The 18,352-nt window shown below is 50.0% G+C and overlaps 2 protein-coding genes, 1 long non-coding RNA gene and 1 pseudogene across 4 annotated transcripts in view; 2 read left to right on the forward strand and 2 right to left on the reverse strand.

The window, feature by feature from the left end:
- LOC311615777 overlaps window positions 1–690 on the forward strand; it is a 154,217-nt gene extending 153,527 nt beyond the window's left edge. Inside the window, exon 4 of the long non-coding RNA XR_014793807.1 lies at window positions 536–690. This is a non-coding gene — a long non-coding RNA (uncharacterized lncRNA). The remainder of the gene's footprint in view (window positions 1–535) is intronic.
- Window positions 691–2,097: 1,407 nt separating this feature from the next.
- LOC311615564 (protein EOLA1-like) lies at window positions 2,098–3,372 on the reverse strand (annotated as a pseudogene). Its single transcript has 2 exons — window positions 3,146–3,372; window positions 2,098–2,276 (listed from the first exon to the last, which is right to left on the reverse strand). The product of its transcript is annotated as a protein EOLA1-like (transcript).
- Window positions 3,373–5,216: 1,844 nt separating this feature from the next.
- Window positions 5,217–6,260, reverse strand: LOC311615565 (melanoma-associated antigen 10-like; the record flags this gene model as incomplete). Its single annotated transcript, XM_084870907.1, has 1 exon — window positions 5,217–6,260. The coding sequence occupies one exon, from the start codon at window positions 6,258–6,260 to the stop codon at window positions 5,217–5,219; it is 1,044 nt and encodes a 347-aa protein (XP_084727033.1).
- A 7,891-nt stretch (window positions 6,261–14,151) lies between these two features.
- LOC311615566 (heat shock transcription factor, X-linked member 3-like) lies at window positions 14,152–15,473 on the forward strand (the record flags this gene model as incomplete). The annotated part of the gene is made up of 2 exons (XM_084870908.1): window positions 14,152–14,643; window positions 14,910–15,473. 2 exons carry the CDS (start codon window positions 14,152–14,154, stop codon window positions 15,471–15,473), a joined length of 1,056 nt encoding a protein of 351 aa, XP_084727034.1.
- Window positions 15,474–18,352: the final 2,879 nt, after the last annotated feature.

Genomic DNA, 18,352 nt, shown 5'->3' on the forward strand with positions numbered 1-18,352 from the left:
GGACTTTCCTTCCCAAGAAAGCTTTGGAGGATAGTGGAGGATGATGCCTTCCAGTCTGTGTGCTGGAATGAAGACGGACACACCGTGATCATAAAGGAAAACCTTTTCCAGAGGGAGATTCTCTGCCAAAGGGGCGAGGAGCAAATCTTTGAATCGAACAGCCTGAAGAGTTTCATCCTCTTGATGAACCTCCATGGTTTTAGCAAAATACGCCCTGATGATTCTTCAGTTTGCTCTCCAAGGAATAAGATAATGGTAAAGTACAAAGTCCTCCCATTTCCCATGTTCCCTGTTACTCAAACATCTTCCTAGTGGACCCAGAAGAATGATATACTGAAAAGGCTTCATTTCAGGGCCTAAACCTTTTTCACATGATACAGTATTTATCAGAAAATGAGAAACTATAGATTTTTATTTGAAACTATAACCCCCTTAGAGATAACCTGCAGGGATGAGTAAAGACTCTGAGAGGCCAGTTAATGTCAAATAGATATCTTTTCTCCACAAATGACTAAATTAATTAATTTTGTTTCAGATCTACCAAAACAGCAATTTCCAGAGAGACAAGCCTTGGCTCCTCCAAAACATTAAGGCAAAAGGCAATCAAGTGGCTCGAGTTTGTCCAGGGACCAGTGCCAGCCCTGCAAAGAGAAAGAAGAAGATGGCCCCCACAAGACGCTCTCTAAGACTACACCATGAGGACAGCAAAAAAGAAGCCAAACAAAAGGCTCAGGAGACAGATAAGAATGAATGGGGATTGGTTCCACCCAGGCATTTGAGTTCTCCGCTCCTCAGCCCCTGAGCAGTGCCAGGGAGGTCCAGTGTCCTATTGCAGCCAGTGGTTCAAGTGGGGAGGACACTTCTGGTAATTTCATGTTTGTGCCCACGGCTACTGCCGGAACCGATGGCACAGGGGATCTGTCCCCCAACCCCCCAAATGAACCGTCACAAGGTTCAGTGATGTCTTTATACAACATATGCTATTCTTCTCTTATATCTGGCCTTTTAGACGTGGCTCCATCTCAGGACTCTCACCAGTCCGAGGAGGACCACGAGGGCTCCTTGGATAACAAGTGTTCACTCAAAAACAATGCCGGCCCATAGTATCACAGGCTTTGTAACCATGAATCCATTTCAGCTTTAGTAAAGGCAAAATTCCAGTTTGTTAATTCCACAAAATAAACAATCCAATAAGAATTGTGAGTCCATGTTCTTCTGTTTCTGTGCCACATACCTCATTAGATGAGCCTGAGGAGGCTAGAAATCCTGGCCCCAGAAAGACGTGCATCCTGGGCCACCCCACCTGCTAAGTGGTGTATGTACCCCAGAGCCAGTCTAGCCATTCCAGATAACACCCAGGAGAAAGCCCATCATCCTCACAGCTAACAACCATTAGTAACCCTGCTAGAAGGGACACAAATAAATTAAAGAGTGCCCACACGGAAAACAAAAAACTCTACCCATCACTTTTCCATCAGAGCTGTATTTCGGATCTGTCCTTGGGTCCCGAGGTAGCTATGTGACATGTGTAACACAAGCCCTCGTGAGCCAAGGGACACTTACAGCAGACCAGTCACTTGCCAGGAGAGACAGGTGCTTTCTTTCAAAGTCTGATGTCCCTTCCACCGAGAATGAAGCCATGCCTTGGCTGGTCACCCTCCGGCAACCATTCAGTGCCCGCTCCCAGACCTCCCACAAGGATCCCTGGGTGCTGCTGAAGTGTTCTGTGAGTTTGACCAGAACAAAGAGATGTGAGTCCCAAACCATAATCAGTTCTGCTAAAACAGCTTTTTTTCTCTATAAAACCCAGGAATAAGCAAGACCAAAAAGAGTGATAGCACCAAGATATGTCCTGGCAGCTTCCCCATTCCCCTAAAGTCAAACAGAGTGCTTGAGACAGGCAATGAGCCCAGAGAGGCATCTCACGAGGATAGTCGCCTACAGCAGGGCACAGAAATCTGTTTACGTGAACAGCAGATGGTGGGTAGTGCTCTCCATGGCAGTGCCAATTCAGTTCCACATCTGTGGCATGATGGCCCTTTGATGGTGATGATTCATCTGGATTCTCAGTAACCTTCCTGTGGAGTCCTCCTGCCCCTAGGAGATCAGGTGCTGTGGGATTCCTACCTGGAAGATAGCCTTTCCCCTTTCCTGGGTATGAGCTTCAGTAACCACATGGGGTTTGAAAGTGCAGTCGGGTACTTCTGCTTCAGGTTGGTCAGGACAGCCTGGTGTTCCAGTTCCACATCTTCCTCAGGAGCCACATTTTTGGGGCACTGCAGAGTTGCCCCAATGTCAGGGAGCCCCGTGCACCATGAGAGAAGCACTGAGATGTTTTTCCTTCCATCAACCAAAGGAAAGAGTTCTTTAAAGTTATGCCCTCCAGAGCAAAGCTGATTTCACCAAAGGGACACCGAGTGAGCTGGGTCCCTAAAGAACTTCCCATGTGTCAAATGCTGTTCAGAGAATTCTGGGTGAGGCCAGGGAAGAGAGGGAAAAGAAGAGGACAGAGCCTGGTCCAATAAAGGGCAGGTCCCAGCCTGACTGCTGTGGGCAGCACACACAGGTCAGAGGAGCCCTGACTGCTGTGGGGAACCCACTGGCATTCAGCTCCCAAGCCCTTCACCAGGTGAAAGAAGTTGGTGTGGGACCTCAACCACTGAGGGATGAGCTAATGATCCCAGGATGCCATGGGCAGTGGAGGTGGGGCAGCTGTGTGAGATCAGCAGACAGCCTGAGTCTGGAGGCCACCCGACATTCTCTGTGAGCTCTACAGCCTCCCCTGGTCTTTCACACATATATACACACGTGTGTGTGTGTACATGCATAAACACACATGTGTGAACATGGACTACAGCACATGAAGACTTGGACCTTTCCCTGCCCCTCAGGTCACCAATTGGACTGAGAACCAGTGTGGACAGAGGGTTTGACCCAGGGCATAGAAACTCTGCTCACAGAACCCCAGACTGGGTCCCTTGCTGCCCCTTTGAAGGTGTGCTGCTTACAGAAACCACAGCCTCACCACCACAGGTTTAAAGAAAACAACCCCAAACTCCTGAGCCAGGTCCTGGGGGTACTCTTGGAGGGGTGTGAGCTGTGCTCAGGGTGTCACGTCTTGCCTAGGATCACTCCTCAGCCATACTTCTCCCTTCCCAGAGCAGGGCCTGAACATGCTTGGGTTCCACCCCAGCCTCTCCAGCAGCAGCTCCCGCCTGAGGACGTCTTCCCAGTCCTTGTGAGCTATGTGGGTGGTGATGGTACAGTTGCCCTGGCTACTCACTAGGGTTGCCAGTAAGTCTCCAGAGTCTTTACTGCATTTAAGACCAAGCCTGCATAAGGCTGCGGGAAGGAGGAGCAGGAGAACTCCATCTCCCTAGACATCCGTGGGCCTCATGTGGCCTGGGGAAACCACAAGTGTGACTGTCAATAAGCATCATGCATCAGCCCTCCATGTTCACAGTCTGTGAGCTGACCTCTCCCCAGTGTCCCCTGGGGCCCTGGAACCCCACTGACAGGTGTGGTGCGAGAGCAGAGTTTTGGCTCCTTCTTCCTATCCCCAAGCAATCAGCGGCCAGGCCCAATGGAAAGGGATGGAAATGCAGATGCCTCGCCCATCAGATGGAGTCTTTGGGCGGCTCAAGGAAGAAGGTGAAGACAGGTAAAGAGAGGCACTCAGCACAGGATGTGGTCACTGAGTCCAGGGGAGCACAGAGGGGGGAGAAAGGGCCTTTTTGCCTTCACACCTGGGGAGTGGCTTCTAGTCCTCTCCCAGCACAGACCCTCCTAGGCTTTGACTCTTCTCTTCACCTCACCCCCACCCACCGCAGCACAGTCAGCTACCTCCTCTTTTCACCCCAAGGCACTGCAGGATCCCAAGCACCCTGGTCCTTCTTCCCGGGCCGCTGGTTGCAAATACTTGGGATGCAACCTCAGCTGGGCCCTGGGACACCACGTTTTCAGCTCAGATCCTGTCAAGTGTCTCCCTCTGGCCCCTTTGGGAGCCACCCTCCTCTATCCCCTGGCTGCACCACTGCCATCTGCTGTCAGCAGGCACTCTGGCCCCACTGCAGCCCAGAGAAAGGAATAACTGGAGCAGGAAGAATTGACACCAGTACACACACACACCATGCCCATATCAGGCCCTGAGATGGGCATGATCCACAAATCCTAGAATTCAATCCTCAAATAACGGTGGTAGGGAAGGTGGCACAGAGGGAAGAATAGATGGCCCTGGATCATGGGGGCCCTGACTACATCACCCACTGTCCTTGCCTTTTCCCTGGGGAAGGGGGTCCTAATACCTGATGGAGCTTGGATTCCAAGGGGCTGAGGACCTGGCCTGTAATATAATAGGACAGTCATAACCGGTGGCTCCACATCAACATCATAGGGTCTGAGCCTCAGTACCACACTCCACATGAGCAACCCCCCACTCTGGGTGACTCTCCCCTCCTGTCTTAAAGAACATAAATCTCACTTCAGCTAATATGTCCTCCTGTGTATGGAAATATGCCCACTCTCAAAGACAAGGCTTGTGGAACAAAAGCTGCCTGTGTTTACTCCCTTCCCAAACAGTGTCCTTCCAGTCCTGGCTCCAGGCTCCTGCTCTGCGTCCCCTCCCTTTCTCTGGCTGGGTTGCCTTTTCCTGTGAGGACAGAGGCTCAGTGAATGTTTAGGGTGCACATGAACCAGTGAGAAGAGTCTTTTACTGTTTATTTTTCTACATTCTTGAATAAGCTAAGAAAAATCCAGGTATATATATTTTGTTTTTACAGAATGACAGACTAAATATGATACAGGCATTCAAAAATTAACTATTTTATCTGTTTTTACAGCTTTGCTCTTTCACACTAAAAAAAATTTTTTAAAAAAGCCTATTCCGAGTCCACATTATCTGGTTACAGAGTACAAATACAATGAAGGATTCCCATTTTTTTCTTTTTTACCAAATAGCAAAGTTCTTTGTCTTAAGTTAAATTACAATCAACGTGTGATGCATGTCATTTGTAAACTTAGATTCTGAAGCTAAAAAACATTCTACTTAAAGTAACATTATAAAATACCAAAAATAAAAGAAGATACATTTCTAAGTCAACCCAAATGGAACAGAGACACACAGATGTTATTCACTATAATCCCCTAGCCTAGCCCTCTACCGCTTGGATCATTGACTTCCCTCTTAAAACACAAAGTAAGAAAATCTGCCTTGGACTTCACTGAGGGCAGAAGAAGCGACTGGACTTGGCAGAAGAGCTTGCACTGGCCATGGCACTAGGATCAGCTGTGGTGCTAATTCTGGCCTGGGCTCTCTGCTCCTCCTCTCTCAAAGCCTCCTCATACCAGTGTGGGAAGGATCTGGGATCACTCCCGTTGATCTGGGCCAGAAACTCCAGGACTTTCAACTTGGTGGTCTCAGCGTGGGCTCTGGGACCCCATAGGAACTCATAGCGAGCAGGCTGGCTATTGGGCACCTGCCGGTACTCCAGGTACTGTTCCTGCACCCAAACTTTGGTGAGGAGCTCTCTAGGCTCCCCATAGATACAATGCTCCTTCCCATCATGCACCCCCCTGATATGCAGGGCTTTCCAGATTTCCTCCTCAGAGGCACAGTCACCCTCTGCGGCAATCAGCCACAGAACTGTAACCAGGAGGCCAGTGTTGGGAAACCTGTGCCCATAGCCCACCATCCCATCATAGGTGAGGCCCAAGGTGGTGACCAGGACATAGGTGTGGGTTCTGGGGTCCACTTCCTTCACATCAATGCCAAAGACCAGCTGCATGCACTCAGAAGCTGCGTCGAAGATCTCAGAGAAGTGGCCCTGGTGCACTTTGATGACCATACTCAGCATTTCTGCCTTTGTGGTTGGCTCTTTTGTGCAATACTTCAGGAGCAGGAATGCCACCAGGTAAGCCTTCTTCAAACATAGGGCGCCTTGGAGAGTGGACTCAGCCTCTTCAGAGCCCAACCTGCTGTTTGGCCTCTCCTTATCTGGGCTGCTGGAGCTCTCATCTTCAGGTTGGCTACATGGAGAGGCTGCCATGGCAGTGGGGGGAAGGCAGGCACCCTGAGGACTCGGTGTTTCAGCAGCAGCTGCCTCCTTTAGGCTCTCTTGGAATAGGACTGGGAGGGAGGGAGACACAGCCTCTTCCTTCCTCTCAGCGCTGAACAGCTGCACTGCCACCAGTTCCTGGTTCTCCCTTGGGTCCTGATGGTCTTCCTCGGGCTTACAAAGCTCACTCATCTGATGGCGATGCATGGTGACTCGTGCTGGGACAGTGACAGAGTGTGGGAAGGTGGGCAATGGGGACCCACAGGCCTGTGAGAGAAAGGGAGTGTGAGGGGCCCCAGCTGAGAAAGGCACCCTAGGCAGATCGGACAAAGGTGACATACAGGTCTCTTTTTTAGGGGTGTTCTCGGGCCTCACACGGTTCTCTCCTCACTGGCCTGTCCAAAAAGATCCTGAAGGAGGAAGTGAGAAGGTTCCTCAGGGTGTAGCTGGCACAGCCCAAGGCTCTGGGAAAGACATGTGGTGAGGTGGGATTGGGTGTTGTGGGGTCTCCTCTGTCCTGATGATCACCTCTGTGCTCACTGAGGGTTTTCACCAGTCCCCGGGCAGGGCCTTCTTCTCCCCCTCTGCTGGCCTGAGACAAAACTCTCAGAACAAGACACGCACTTCTGAGAGTAACCAGAAGGACTTCGGGTGGCCCCACATCTAATAGGGGCAAGAATTCAGGCAGCAGAGGGGGGACCCCAGGTCCTGCTGATGAAGAGTTGAGGACCCTGAGGGAGATTGGGGGACCCTGGACCCAAGAACAGCGTTTCTCAGCTGAGGCCCCTCACACTCCCTTTCTCTCACAGGCCTGTGGGGACCCCAGAGTCTAATAGGTGTCACCAAGGAACAATAATGTGCCACCTTACTCTATTGATTCCATCTGTCCCACTAAGTCTTTACCCTTTCACTGTCCAGGAATTGAAGCAACTGCATCTGCTGACTTGAGGTTACCCTCCTAAAGGAAAGGCCTCATCTCCCTAGACAACAGCAGAGGAAGTGAGGGGAGCCAGTACATCCACAATACCAGCTCTCCCCATTCCTGACAAAAGTGGCTCTGCAGACCTTGGGCTTTATGTATGCTTGTTTCAAGGGTGCCCTCATTCCTCATTGTGACCACCCTGCCAACTCATGGGAACCTGACTCAACTTCTGTCCAGACCCTCAGATCAAGGCTCTCCCCTCACCCAGACCACCAATCTAAAAATCAGGAGGGACTTAGACTGACAGCCTAGCCCAAGGTTTCTAGGGCTGAAATTAGGGGAAGGCTGGATTTCTGTGGTGTCCCGTTTTTGTCTCAGGGATTGGGGTACACTCCCTCCTTCCTCGGGGTCCTCTCCTTCACTTTGGCCAGACCCAGTACTCTTGTCACTGTTGAGCGGATACCCTTCCTCAGATGACCGGACTTGGTCCACTCAGACCAAGGTCTTCACCTACCTGAGAGCCCCAAGAGACAAATTCAGAGGCACTACATCGCACAAACTCCAGGGGTAGCCTCAGGTGGCTACCATATCCCCTCTCCACCCCCCCCCCCCCCTCTGTCCCAACCCCCAGGATCCCTGCCATCATCACAAAATGCTGAGAGCAGGTACTGGGCGCTCTGTCCTGGTTGCATTCCCGGTGCCCCTGTAGGTTATTCATTTTTACTCCTGCCAGGGCAGGCCCTACCTCCATGCGTCCCACCTGGGATACTCTCTCTCTCCCCCTTAGAGAAAGACCCCACCTCACCGAGGACTCCCCACTTTCCCACACATAATAGAAAGGAGTGTGCCACTTAGATCCACTGTTGTTCCTTTCCGGGTTGAGGGCTGTGGACAGCTGGCCTTTGAATCATCCCTCCTTTTCTGAGAAGGGGGTGTGCATTGAGGCTTCACGGGATTGGGTGTTCACACCGGGCAGATCCTGGGACTTACCCCACTGCTGATCTTGGGTTAACTCTCATGCCTAGGTCCTCACATCCCCAAGATCCCCCAATCCACAGGCATGTGGCAATAGTAGGAGTTTGCAACATCCAGCCCTTTCTGCCAGGGTCCCCAACATTGGGGGGTCCAGGGTCACTTTAGTGCTCCCTAAACTGACCTGTGGCTCTGCTCCTTACACTGGACCTGGATGGGGAAGTCAGGAAACTATGTCTGTGATCACCCCACACACAAGTCCTCCTAGGACAGAGTATTCTGGTGCCCAGTGTCGCCTATTTCTCCCTCAGGATCCTTAACTTGACAGCAGCAGGACCTGGGGTCCCCCCTCTACTGCCTGAAGCCCAGCTCCTTCTGCCAAACCCCCATTGTCTCTCAGACCTAGATGCAGAACTCACAAAGCTCAATGTGCGAGATCACCCCTCCCTCACTCCCAGGAGGCCTGCGGGACAGACACTGTTCTGGAGTCCAGGGTCCCCCAATCTCCCTCAGGGTCCTCAACTAGACAGTATCAGCATCTGAGATTCCCCTTCCCTGATGCCTGAAGCCCTACTCCTCCTACAAAACCCCCAATGTCTCTCAGACCCAATGCAGAACTCACAAAGCACAATGTGTGAGGTTACCCTCCCCCACCCCGGGAGGCCTGCCCGATGGACACTGTTCTGGGGTCCAGGGCCCCCAATCTCCCTCCGGGTCCCCACACTGACTCCAGGCAGATTCCTGACAGCCTCTGCCGACCTGACACTCGGCCATGACACGGAGCCCCCGAGTGTCTCCTCCCGGAAGAAGCGAAGTCAGTCCTCGAAGCTGGGGGTCACCCCGCACCTTGGGGCTCCCGGGACTGACCGCTCTGGGGCCCGGAGTCACCTTGTCTCCCCCCAGGGACAGACGGCCGTCACCATGAGGCCTGCAGGCCCTGGGCCTCCCTCTGTGAACCGGAGCCCGGACCCCACACGGAGGCCTCAACCCCGACACCCGAAGGGCGGTCCGTGGGCCTCATTGCCCAGGGCTCCAGGCAGGGGCTGAACTAGACCCTGGGGACCTCCATGGGGTCCTCACCCGGGTTCTAGGCAGAGTCTGGTTCCCGCCGACCTGAGAGCGCTCCCCTCAGCTTGTCCCCTCCTCCGGCCCGAAGCCGGCTTCCCAAGATGGCGCTCAGCTCCCTGGATTCGCAGGTGGACGTCACCACGAGGCCTGCAGGCCCTGGCCCTCCCTCTGTGAACTGGGAGCCTGAGACCGGAGACCCGAAGGGCAGTCCGTGGGCCTCAGTGCCCAGGGCTCCCGGCAGGGACTGAACTGGACCCCGGGGCCCTCCGTGGGGTCCTCACCGGGCTCCAGGCAGAGTCTGGGTCCTGCAGATCTGAGAGCCCTCCCCTCACCGCTTGTCCTTGAGACAGCCCCCCCCGCCCTACCCCCAGTTCTCTCAGGAGGCGGGCGAGGGGTGCAGGAAATCCTGCTCAGACACCACCACCACCACCCCGGGGTCTCCCTGGGTCCCGGGGCCTCAGTTGTCCCTCAGGGTCATACCTGGGCTCCGTCACTCTAGCGATCCGAAGCCGGCCTCCCAAACATGGCGCTCGCTCTCCTCGCTCAGACCTCCGGGGCGGAAGTCAGTGGGCAGACTTCCGGAAGGGCTTTCTGGGGTCCCCCAGCCTGAGAGCAGGGGCAGAGATCAGGTCTAGAGGCCTGGACGTGGTGACTCTGTTCCCCTCCGGCATCTGACAACACCAGGGCCCCTGGCCTCTGCGGACCCGAGTCTGTCTCCCTCAGACCTTGCTCGACTCCCCCAGATTCCCGGGCATGTGGAGGCATGTGCTCAGCCTGACAGCCCCACCCAGGGCCGGAAGAGCTGACAGGAGCACGAGGAGGTGGATTCTGTAGTGCCCTCCGTTCTGAAGCCCGAGGACCCCGAAATCCTCAATCAGGAGGGGCTCACACTTGCAGAGATCACTGCCATACCAGGACCAATACTGGAGGGGGCACTACTGCGCCCAGGATGTGGCAGGAGCAGAGAAGAAGGATTATCATGAGTGAGGATTAAAAATGAAATCACCTGCATTGGACAAGGAAAATGTAGACACACAACCACAATGCCACAACACTTCCCCAAATCCCTGCTTCTGCTCAGCATCTTCAATAGTAGCTAACCTTTAGAACCCACAGTTTCCACAGTGTCAACTAAGCTGGTGAAGAAGCCCCATGAGACCCTTTAATCTTCTTTGCTCTCCACCCCTTCAAACAGGGCAAGGAAGAACCTGGGATCCTTGTTATTGGCCCTGAGCTAATATTTCAGGGCTTTCAACTTGCTAGTTTCAGCGTGGGCCCTGGGACCCCTCAGGATTTCCTACGGTGCAGGATCATTTTTTAACTGGGTAGTACAAATATAGGTTTGGTCAATGTCATTCACACACTTAGATGCTGAAGCTTGTGAAGCCTTCTATGAAAAGAAACAGCATTTGAAAAATTTCCATACAAAACAAGGATAAGTTTCAAAATCATCACAGGTACCCAAAGATGCTACAGCACTTCACCAACTCCCCCACCCCAACTTACCCTGGGCCTTATGTAAAGTGAAGAATTAGCCTCACATCATACCCAGCTCGAGAAGCAGCCAGACATGGACCTGAAACGTGCCCGGGTGCAACTTGGCTTAGGACCCCTCTTCCTTGCCACTCATAGCCTCTTCAGACAGGGATGGGATGGAACTAGGATTCATTCTATCATCCCTGAACAAAAATTCAAGGACTTTCAACTTGGTGGTCTCAGCGTGGGCCCTGGGGCCCCAAAGGAACTTGTAGTGTGCCACATCACTGTTGGGTGCCTGCGGATTTCATCGAAAATCTACAGTGCATACGGCTGGGATTTGGAATTGATGGGAGGGAAGTAGACCTAATGACCACTGCTATGTCCTGGTCACCACTGTGGGCCTCACCTATGATTGGGAGCTGATCCAGAAAGAAGATCTGACCAAGAGACACATCAATACACAAGGAGCTTTACTTGAATGGGGTCTGAACAGGCCTGAGGAAGAGAAGAATCCTTCACAGCAGGAGACCCTTTATGGGTTTTTGGGTCAGGAGAGCATTGTCCAGAAGGGAGTGCATTGTTTTGACTGTTTGTGTCCCCGTAAAAGGCTGATGTTGCAACCCTAACCCCTAAAGCTGACAGCATTAGGAGGTTGGGCCTTTGGGAGGTGCTTAAGTCATGAGGGCTGAGCCCTCAGGGATGGGAATAGCACCTTATAAAGAGTCTCCAGAGAGATCCATGCTCCTTCCACCATGTGAGGACACAGCAAGGAGGGCCCTCACTGAAGCACTATGGTACCTTATTCTTGGACTTCAAGCCTCCAGAATGTTGTTGATAAGCTACTCAGTCTGTGGTATTTTGTTATGGCAGCCCAACTCGACTAAGGGAGGAGGTCAAGGGAACAGCTGAAAGACTGGCATTGGAGAGGAGGCTCCTGTGTCTAAGTGAGGTTGCTCACGAGCTCTGGGGGCGTGGTTTGAGGTCTTGGAAACACAAGGCTTTCTTTTATCTACACTTGGCAGCCAGACTAGCCTCAAGGGCTCCATAGTCCAGAGCTCAGCTCTTTCTCTATGGCTGCAAGGCTGTACAAAAGCAACAACAGCCAAGTCAAGACTGAAATCACTTTCCCTCGGAGGTGGCTGTCCAGGAAGTCCAGTCAGCTGTGCTGCATGAATTGCAGCCACCTAACTCTGGGGGCTCTGTTCATAAGGCAGCAACACACGTGGGTTATCTCTGGGACCTTTGGAGTTCTGGAGAGCATGGTGCCTAATAAACACTGTCTGACTGGTGGTTGTGGGCCCAGGGTTAAATTTCTGGGACTGAGCAGGCTTAACAGAGGAATGCCATTTTCATACTGCCTTTCATCAACTCCACTGAAGTCAGCAGTGTGAACATTTCATCTTCAGAGGAGAAGATGAACTCAATGTCCTATATTCTTCTCCACAGTGGAACTTCAGTGGCTTTTGAATGAAATAATATTAGCTAATGATCCTACAGAATCAGTGGGACACTAGCATTGAGTGCCTAAATCATACCAAGTAAACACCTGTTCTTCATGAGATGCCAGACTATGGTTTCTAGAGCCTTCTCTCCAATTTCCCTCCCATGAAATGGGCAAATTCCATTGAATAAGTAACCCGCAGAGTCATGAGCTAGCAAAGGCCACAAGGAACCCTCCCTTTCAGCCTTTAAAGAACTCCCTTCAGAAACAATACTTTGGTAGGCAGGCAACAGAATGGAGCTGGCTGTTTAACCAGAGATACTAGGAGCCTCCCCCGCCCCCCAACCCCTGGCTGTAAAGAAGCCCATTCTTAGCCTCTGGGGCATGTCCTCCAAGAATAGACTGATTCTTGAATGAATACTTTGTAAACTTGTTTAGAAGCACAAACACCATGGACTGAGCCTGAGTCTAAACCCAGGGGCTCCATTAAGGATGCACTTATTAGGGTGAGGGGCACCTTGGGGAATTTTCTTCCTAAATGCCTTTGTACTCAACTTTTAGCAACAAAGCATTGACCCCACTGTTTATAAATAGGGTAAAAATGAGGCCACTTAGTGGCAGGGCTGAGACAAAAACCTAGGACCCATGCAGGTGGTGCCCATTCATGATACCACTCTATCCCCCTATACAGAGTGATTATTAAGACCAACTTGTCCACAACAACTACAGAACATGGATCACAAAAATCACCATAGTGTCCTCTCCTCTGTAGTGAAGATGACTTGAATTTTGCTTTTGTGCCATTCCACACCCAAGCTCTTATCTATGTTCAACTACATATTTATGATTATTTTCATATCAGCTTCCTTCAGTCACAGCTAGCTAAAAAAGTTAGAATTTAACTTGGTAGTGAATCTGTTTAGAGTAGGGTTTTTGGTTTTAGAAAAGGATCTAACCCAAGAGCAAACAAAATGATTCAATATACCCATCTTCAGGGCTATGGCAGGAGAGGAACACATGGGCTTCTGGCAAGTAGAACAGGGCTGGCATGAGAGTGAGTCAATAGAATGCTTTGTTTCCCCAGAGCCAGGTATGTGCCTAAGCAAATCAGTAATGAAAAGGGGAAGAACCTGAGGAGATCCAATTTGGAAGTGGGAAGCTGGAAATCTGGCAGAGCCAAAGCCCATCCACTTCACTGAAGAACGGAAATGGGGCATAAGGGAGGCCTCAAGGGAGTCTGAATCTGAGGGTGTGGGGAGGGTGATTTGAGAAGACTAATGCAGGTGTCCCTAAGTGAACTCATGTTGGGGAGTAAGAAGAGTTCCTACGTGGAAGACATAGAAACTAAAGCCAATGCCATTGTAACCTGAGAGTGGTGAGATTTGGGGGCAAGCCAAGCTCAAGAGGGGGCTCCATAGGACATCAGAGGCTGCATCTGTCCATTCCCACTACAACACCATGTTGAATGTCTTCTCTCAGGTGCTTTGGGTAGCATTGAGGTTGAGGAGTGGGACGTTCCCACCTGTGCTGGAGCACAGCCCTATTCTGGGGACAACTCGACCCAGAGCTAAGAAAATAGGACTCTTTTGGGCTCATCTGAGCAGGATCTACTAACCAGTAAACACAGCTGGAAGAGACCAAAGCAGAAATCTTGTGAGGGGTGCACTGAAGAGGGGGGCTACCTACTGAGACTAGGGAACCACCATTTTCTGGGAGCAACAGTCCCCCAGGGGCCCATCTGACCCAGGCAGTATTGGAGGTTGCCCAAGTTTGGACTAACCAGGACCTGGCCCTTGAACAACAAAGAGTCCACCAACCATACCCCCTTCTCTCTGTAGAGATGGGGGTAGAGATAGGATTGTGACCTCTCAACGCATCCAGTGAACTAGCAACACTAAACAATTTTTCTGGAATCAGATGAGCACATTTTCTATTAACCTGACCACTATATTTTGTACTATTTGAAAAGAGAGAAGATGGGGGCTCTAAAGATATCCCCTCCCCCATACTTGGCCAGGGCCCACTCTGCAGAGCAGCCATAAGTCACCTCTGTGACATCACATGACTTAAGCAGCTGGTTGCCTCACAACAGAGACTCTAGAATTTTGAGGATAGTATATATAGGGCATCGCTGCTGTGACCACAGGCATTTCTGATCTCACTTTTGAAGAGATAGGATCTAGGGTACCAAATGCTTGTTGATGTAGATCATCAACATGGCTAGTCAGAGTACCAATGAGATGCAGGAAGCCAGGCTGGCCCCATCAGAGGATGGGCAGCCACCAATACTGGTCCAATATGATACATCCCCAGATCCCCATGTGGGTCTCAGGGAGGCTTTGGAGAGGCATGGGGGCCAAGAAAAGAGCCAAGATCCAAGCCCACAAGACAACCCTCAACCACAGGCCCCAAATCAAAGCACCGCCAATGTGGAAGGAAACAACATTCTTCATGGGCCATCCTTCCCAAGAAAGCTTTGGAGGATAGTGGAGGATGATGCCTTCCAGTCTGTGCACTGGAATGACGATGGAGACACCGTGATCATCAAGGAAAACCTTTTCCGGAGGGAGATTCTCTGTCGAAGGGGTGAGAAGCAAATCTTTGAATCGAACAGCCTGAAGAGTTTTATCCGCTTGCTGAACCTCCATGGTTTCAGCAAAATACGTCCTGGTGATTCTTCAGTTTGCTCTCCAAGGAACAAAATAATGGTAAAGTAGAAAGTTCTCCCATTTCCTATGTTGTTTGTTACTCAAACATCTTCCTAGTAGACCCAGAAAAATGATATACCTGGAGGGCTTCATTTTCAGGTTCTAACCATTTTTGACATGAAAGATGAGAAAGCATAGATTTTTATATGAAACTATAGCCCCCTTAGAGATAACCTGCAGGGATGGCTAAAGACTCTGAAAGTCCAGTTAATGTCAAATAGATATATTTTCTCTCCAAATGACTAAAATAATTAATTTTGTTTCAGATCTACCAAAACAGCAATTTCCAGAGAGACAAGCCTTGGCTTCTTGAGAACATCATGACAAAAGACAACCAGAAGACTCATGCTTTGCCAGGGACCAGTGCAACATCTCCCAAGAGAAAGAAGAAGATGGCCCACACAAGATACCCCCCAACAATTGACTACAATGATGCTGAAGAAAAGGCCCAGAGGAATGCCAAAAATGATTGGGGACCCAGTGCAACAGAATTTTTCAAGTACTTGGGTCTGCAGCCTACAAGAAGTGCCATGGAGGTCCAATGCCCAAGTGAGGCAGGTGGTCCAAGTGGGGAGGACATGTCTGGGAATATGTTTGTACCCCTGGAAACTGCAGGAACTGATGGCACAGGGGATGTGCCTACAAGCCCGCCAAATGACCCACTCCATTGTTCAGTGATGTCTTCATACAATGCCTGTTATTCCACCCTGATGGCTGGCTTTTCAGTCATGGCCCCACTTGAGGGCCCTGACAAGGAGGAGGAAGAAGAGGGGCCCTCAAATGACAAGTGTTCACTCAGTGAGCAGTTCAAGGACAATGTAGACCACTAACATCACATTGACAGAAAATAGTCATTACTTTGTAACCATGAATCAATTTTGGCTTAAATAATGGAAAGCAAAACTAAATAGTAGAAAAATAAAAAAAAATCCAATGAGAATTGTGAGTACTTGTTCTTCTGTTTCCAATCCACACACCTCGTCAGATGAGCCTGAGGAGGCTAGAAATCCTGGCCCCAGAAAGATGTCTGTCCCTCTTGTCCTCTTTTATTTTCACCCACTCAGTCAAGGATCTGGCTAGGAAGTCCTGAGGCAAGCCCAGGAAGATCTGGTTCCCTGAGCTCTGCCTACTGGACAGGAGACAGAACTGCCTGGCTCCTGATCTTGGGGGAATCATCTTACATTACTCATGCATCTTGAAACAGAAGGATCTTTACTATGATTCCAGGAAGTTTCTGATAAACATCTGAGTATCTGTAGCTCAAGTTCCAGGGAGGCCCACATAGAACCCAGGCCACCCCATCTGCTAAGTGGTATATGACAGAGCCAATCTGGCTTAGAATATAGGCCATTCCAGTTAACACCCGGGAGAAAGCCCATCATCATCACAGCTAACAACCATTAGTAACCCTGCTAGAAGGGACACAAATAAATAAAATATTGCCCACACAGGAAAACAAAAAAATTCTACCCATCACTTTTTTTTTATCAGAGCTACATTTCAGATCTTGTATCATGAGGTAGCTTTGTGACATGTCTAACACATGCCCTCATGAGCCAAGGGACACTTTTATAGCAGATAAGTCACTTGCCAGGACAGACAGGCACTTTGTTTCAAAGTCTGATGCCCCTTCACGGTGAATGAGGTCATCACTGCTGGTCACTCTTGGGCAATCATTCAGTGCTCACTCCCAGACCTCCCATAAGGTCTCCTGGGTGCTGCTGAAGTGTTCTGTGAGTTTGACCAGACAGAGAGGAGAAAATATGTAAGAAAGCCCCAAACACTAACCTGTTCTCCTAAAGCATTTTTCTTTGTACAACTCAGAAAAGAGAAGGACCAAAAAGAGTGATAGCACCAAGATATTTCATGGCAGCTTTCCCTTTTCCCTAAAGTCAGAGTCTTGAGACAATGATCCCAGAGAGGCATCTCACGAGGACAGTAACCTATATCTGGGCACAGAAATCTGTTTACGCAAACAGCAGATGGTGGGTAGTGCTCTCCACGGCAGCACCAATTCAGTTCTACATCCCCGGCATCATGGCCCATTGATGGTCATGATTCAGCTGGATTCTTGGTAACTTTCCTGTGGAGTCCTCCTGCCCCTAAGGGATCAGGTGCTGTGGATGCCTAACTGGAAGACAGCCTTTCCCCCTTTCTTGGGTATGCGCTCCAGTAACCACCTGGGTTTGAAAGTGCAGTCGGGTACTTCTGCTTCAGGTTGGTCAGTACTACACCCTGCTGTTCCAGTTCTACAATATCCTCAGGATCCATGTTTTCTGGGCACTGCAGGGTTTCCTCAATGTCAGGGAGCCCCATGCACCATGAGAGAAGTACTGAGATGTTTTACTTTCCATAAACCAAAGGCTTGCTGTGAGAGAAAATGGTTCTTTAAAGTTACGCTCACAAAAGGCTAAGCTGATTTCACCAAAAGGACATGGAATGAGCTGGGTCCCTCTGACTGAGCAATTCTGATGTGTCAAACTCTGTTCAGGGAATTCTGGGTGAGGCCAGGGAAGAGAAGGAAAAGAAGAGGACAGAGCCTGGTCCACTAACGGGCAGGTCCCAACCTGACTGCTGTGGGCAGCATGTACAAGGGAACCCACAGACAATGAGGTCCCAAGCTCTTCACTAGGTGAAAGGAGCTGGTGTGGGACCTCAACCACTGAGGGGTGAGTGAATGTGCTCAGGATGCCATGGGCAGTGGGAGTGGGGCAGGTGTGTGAAGTGAGGCAGACAGCCTGAGTCTAGAAGCCACCCAACCTTCTCTGTGTGCTGTGCATCCTCCCCTGGTCTGTCATAGATAAACACACATATGTGTACATACATAAACACACATTCATACACACATTCAACACCATATGCAGACTTGGACCTGTCCCTTTCTCTCAGATTACCAATGGGAACTGAGGTGTAGAGTTTACAGAAGGGTTACAAGAGAGTTCTTAGGAACATCATGACAACAACTGACGTAAGATTCATGAAATGGACAAATTCCTAGAAATATTCCAACTAGGAAAACTGAATAAAAAAGTAAATAGAAAATCTGATTAGATTTATAAGATTGCATTAGCAATCAAGCACTTTCCTCAAAGAAAAGCCTTACAAAATATCTTTACTAGTGAATTGTATGAACTTTTAAAAGAAATAGACCAAGCCCTAGCCAGTTTGTCTCAGTGGGTAGAGCATCGGCCTGCAGGCTGAAGGGTCCCAGGTTTGATCCAGGTCAAGGTCAGGTACCTCTGTTGCAGGGCCCTCCCCATCCCAGGCCATGGTTGGGGCATGTACAAGAGGCAACTGATCAATCTGAGAGACATCTATGTTTCTCTCTGTCTTTCCTGTCTCTTCCACTTGCTATTAAAAAAAAAAAAAGGGAAGAAAAGTATCCTAAGGTGTGGATTAAAAAAATAGATAAAATAAGTCAGTATTTTCCTTAATTACACAAGAAATTGAGAGAAGGGGATTATTTTTTTCCAACCTGAATTATACAGTCTCAACTGCCCAAATATATGAAACATTACCAATCCTCTGGGCATGGATGGTAGCCTGGATTTGTCTATGAGTTGTAGTTCCTGTATAAACTCCCACACTGAAACTGGGATTAACCGTCCCTCTTTCCCCCTTCTGCGTGATAATTTGTATGGTAAAATATTTTATTACTTAAACAACTTTTGTTTTGGGGAGGGGGCAAATACGTTGATTCCCTGAATTG

Source organism: Pipistrellus hanaki (assembly GCF_964339955.1).
Source record: "Pipistrellus hanaki genome assembly, chromosome: X".
NCBI classification, from domain to species: domain Eukaryota; kingdom Metazoa; phylum Chordata; class Mammalia; order Chiroptera; family Vespertilionidae; genus Pipistrellus; species Pipistrellus hanaki.